Source organism: Halyomorpha halys, unplaced genomic scaffold (genome assembly GCF_000696795.3).
Source record: "Halyomorpha halys isolate HHAL.00 unplaced genomic scaffold, Hhal_1.1 Scaffold194.1, whole genome shotgun sequence".
NCBI classification, from domain to species: domain Eukaryota; kingdom Metazoa; phylum Arthropoda; class Insecta; order Hemiptera; family Pentatomidae; genus Halyomorpha; species Halyomorpha halys.
This window is the reverse complement of record NW_027108392.1, coordinates 62,454-66,872: the sequence shown is the minus strand read 5'-3', so window position 1 is coordinate 66,872 and position 4,419 is coordinate 62,454. Positions and strand designations below refer to the sequence as shown.

General features: G+C 28.2%; 1 protein-coding gene across 1 annotated transcript in view; it reads right to left on the bottom strand.

The window, feature by feature from the left end:
- Window positions 1-4,419, bottom strand: part of LOC106679333 (uncharacterized) — a gene marked incomplete at its 5' end in the record, with an annotated part of 135,046 nt that overhangs the window by 94,194 nt on the left and 36,433 nt on the right. Inside the window, 1 exon segment of the mRNA XM_014418432.3 lies at window positions 3,935-4,147. Coding sequence (XP_014273918.3) covers window positions 3,935-4,147 — 213 coding nt within the window.

Here is a 4,419-nt window from a genome sequence, read left to right as displayed (position 1 = left end):
TTTAATTATGTTCGCGCAACTATTATTTTTTACTAACCATTTTCCCCGCTATTTACTGAGACGAAGAGGAAAAAATAAATAAATATTATAATATTAAGTCTTACTATACTTTATATTTTGTTTCTTTATTATTTTTTTGACTTACATATTACATTAGTTACATATATTTTCTTTCCATAACTATAATTTTTAAATTAAATTATTAATATTTCGTTGTTTCCTTACATTATATAATTTTATATATTTTTTATTTATTATGTTATTTTACTTACATATTTGATTACCTCTGTATACGTTTTATTTCCCACTTCTTTCATTACTTTATTTTTATCTATTTTCATTCTGTACAATTATTTACATAAATAATTCTATATATCTTTATTTATACGTATATCCTTTATTCACTGGTTATTATCTTGTATTTTGTTCTTAGCCCTAATAAAGGCTAGAAATTCTGGGCGAAACGTTGGCACTAATAAATAAGTTTTTTAAACTTATTTTATATAAATAAATAAGTTTTTTAAACTTATTTTATATATGTTTAACCCCCAAACATCTTCTCCTCATATGTATCTGTATATAATAGCTATCTTCTCATCATTAATAATAGTATATATGTGTTTCGTATATATCTCTATTGAAACGAGAACAAAATTATATTGTATTTATATGTTTTAGTTCGTATGATTGTTATTAAAGAATACAAAAATTATCTATTTGAATTTTTTGTCTATAACATCTATAATGAATGTCTCCTCCATAAAGCATGTATTAATGTAGCTGTTAGCGTTTATCGCGGAATAATACAATGCAATCAATCTTGGAACAATGAATATCAGTTAACCATATATTATAACTTAAATAGTCATTATATGCCAATTTCTCAGAAACAAGAGCTTATTATTTTTTTATTGCTACTTCCGTGTTCAACTGCCTTAAATAGTTAAATTACACTAATGTCAGTTATTTTTGAGCAACCGACAGTTTCCTTGTAGCTTGGATTAATTGGCTGGCCACGAATAAATCACTAAATTCAAGATAACTTAACACAAAATTCAATTACAAACGAATATACTATAATGATTGCAAATCAGACAAAACATGGCAAGAAGAAACAATATAAATTATTATATACTGAATACACATAAACCAAATTATTTAAAAAAACAAAACAAATTAAAAGAAATCAGAAGAGCAAAAGGAACAGGACTAAAGAATAGAATATTCATGGCTCAACGATTAAATTCCAACATCCTGTGGATTTTTTTGGATAATTTAGGCATCTTTATCATTATTGTATTCTGTATATGATTAATTTAACTATCAATCGACTAAATTATCATTTAATTGGTTTGTTTGTATCCTTAATGATGGCACTTTTAAGTTATTTTTGTTTTATAAATAAAATAAAAAACATTTCATTTTGTGTTCTAGTAATAATCCCTCTATCTTGGAAGTCAATGTTTTTATGTCATCTGTGGCCGTCCATAAAAATTACTGCCATTATTTTAATAATATTCATTACCTCTTAGCTTATTTTGTGTGGTTTTTTTTTTTACATTACCCTAATTTCAAGTCTTAGTGAAAACATATATATAAAATTTTTGTTTATCCTTTATACTTTATGAGTATATTTTATTTATAGATATAAAACAATATAAAACAAAACTTCTCTACATTTGGTAATTAGGATGTAAAAAACAATTATAATCAAACCCTAAAATTTAATAATTAAAAATCACTTCTTCAAATAAAAAAAAAGTAAATAAACAAACAAATACATTTTATAAAATAATTTTTAATACCACACTTTAAAAAAAAATGATTAAAAGAATGTAATAACGAAAATGGAATACAATTTTATAAGGCGTTTACAAGACATATTTTTTTTGTAACTTAATTTTTTGGGGTTTAATGTCCCTATGTTCTCAAACTCGGATCAGAAAGATGGATTATCCTACAAGTAACAAACTTTTAATAGCAAGAGTAATTAACATAATACTGGTAATTTCAGAAGATTAGGTTTTTATCAGCCTTTAAAATACGGTATATAATATCGTTACAAATTCAGATGGTTTTATTGTTTAGAGCAAATGTTATTAAAATTTTACTAGACAGATAATACAGCTATTTACAGCGTAGAATCTGTAAAAGTATGAACAAAGAATCTTCTTATAAAATTGAGTACTAACAAAAGGAAAGGAGAAAAGAAACAAACAGACAAAAGCAAATAGTAAATAAACATTGTTGAATAAATTAAATAATTTTCATATATGTTATTAAGATGAATGCAATTATGATATTTGTTTAAATAGCTGTTAGTTTAAAATAAAACTTATGTTTAATAAATTATGTTCGATCTATGAGTTCTTATCTAACATGTTTCCAAGGAGAATTAGACTTACGAAAGTTAGTTTAGTTTGGCAAACCGAAGTTTCATCCACTGATTTCCAGTTCCAAGAACAAAATTAATTACTAATGTCTACTGTTACGCAATATAAATAAACCGCAAAAATCAGTTCAATCCTGTTATATGGATGTTGTTATGAAATAAACGATAGAAGAAGTAAATAAGGGTTTCATAATATATAAGTATATAAACTCGAGAAAAATGGGATTTAACATTTTTATTATTCATATTCTACAATAGAATCTCAATTTTAAACTTCCCAAAAGTATCATGATTCAAGGTAAGTATTTAAATATTGTTCCAAGTAAAATTCCTTATTGTCTCTATAATGTCACATAATACCTTTATATGCTTCTTTTTCTCAAAACTCTATGCGCTCTCAAAACTATACCTATTAAAATATACGGGATATTTCTCGAAAATTGTATGGTGGAAAATCCCTCTGAAAAACGAGCTATTCATATGTTCTGAAACGTTCCAACAATAAACTATTGGGTCACAAAAGAATTTTGGACTTAAGTGTATAAAATGTTTATCATAAAAGTAGTCCTTTATGAACAAAATTTCCCGAAAAAAGGTAAAATAAAATTTTAAAAATCGGGTTTCATTCATTGGACCAACATAATAAACAAATTCGCAAAAAAATCATAACTACCGTATTTAATGCGAAGTATGATGTATAAGGTTACTGGACTAACCGGATCTGAAATATCTTCCAGCCAAATTTTCTATCTGTGTACCAAGTTCATATTGGGTGGATGCCATTAAGTTGTAAAGTCCGTGGAAATATAAACAAACACAGTCTGTCAATAAATTAGAGGTAAATGTTTTTTAGGATCTAAAGCGGGGTTTGTTCTAATGTATTAAATAAAGGCCTGATTAAAATAAGAAAATATCATTCATAAAAATCTGGTTCTGCTTACAGCTAGAGCTTTTAGCCATGACAATGTAAATATTTTTCAAAAAGTAGGTCTACCTCTAATTATAAATAAAGGCCTGTATATAGAGAGTCAAGTACGGACAGCTTAAGTTAAGAAAAATTATGACATAATAACAATATAGTCATTTTTGTGTTATATTATAAAGACCGAGGTCTTTTTCGTGGCTCCACCTCGATATGAAAATCAACCCGCTCAGGCCAATTTGAACCTGCGCCGCTGCCGTCAAGAATACTAAGATTTGCCCTAACAAGCTCGGCTAGAACTGACTTAATATTTGGGATAAACTAGCCTCCATTGGAATAAACCAACCATATTGGGATATAACTGTGCGTACGACTATCATATTGGCTAAATAAAAAATTTAAAGGTGAATCAACATCTTCCCTTTGGGTGGCAAGGTTTGTCCTTACATTGATACAATGGGTTTTATGAATAAATCGTACTCACCATCCTCTCGATCCTTTTTAGCACTCCGGTTATGGTTTTTTTCATTTTATTTCTTATTGGTTGTAACAAATACTGTTTGTCCGTAGTTTTTTAATTTTATTTTTACACAAAATTAAAAAAAAAAATAATATCCTACCTGAGAACCCGCTGACTCCTGTCGTACTTTACAACTTGGTCCTTGATGTGGACCTTGTGACTATTCCTCTGGCGCACCGCTAGGAGAGCATGCTTTCCCCTCGGCACCTGCCTGTGCTCTATCCTGTAGTAGCAGGTGATATTTCTGGGGTACACCCCCGGGTAGTTGGGGCTCTGGATCCTGCATGGTCTACTGTCGCACCTCTCCAGAATCCTAGAATTGAAACGTAAATCATTACTTAAGTTACAGCTTTAATGTAGCAATGCAGTGAGAGGGGATGAAGTCAGAGTTGTTTAGATGACATTTAAAACAATGTTTTTTTTTTTTAAATAATTTATTTATTGTTATTTACAACTGTATACACATATATACAACAAGTAAATTTCCTGTAAGTGACATAGTGACATGATACAAATATGTGGAGAATCTACCCACTGATAGAAGTCCAATAACATTTCTAGAGGTGAAGATCTCGAGGCCATCTT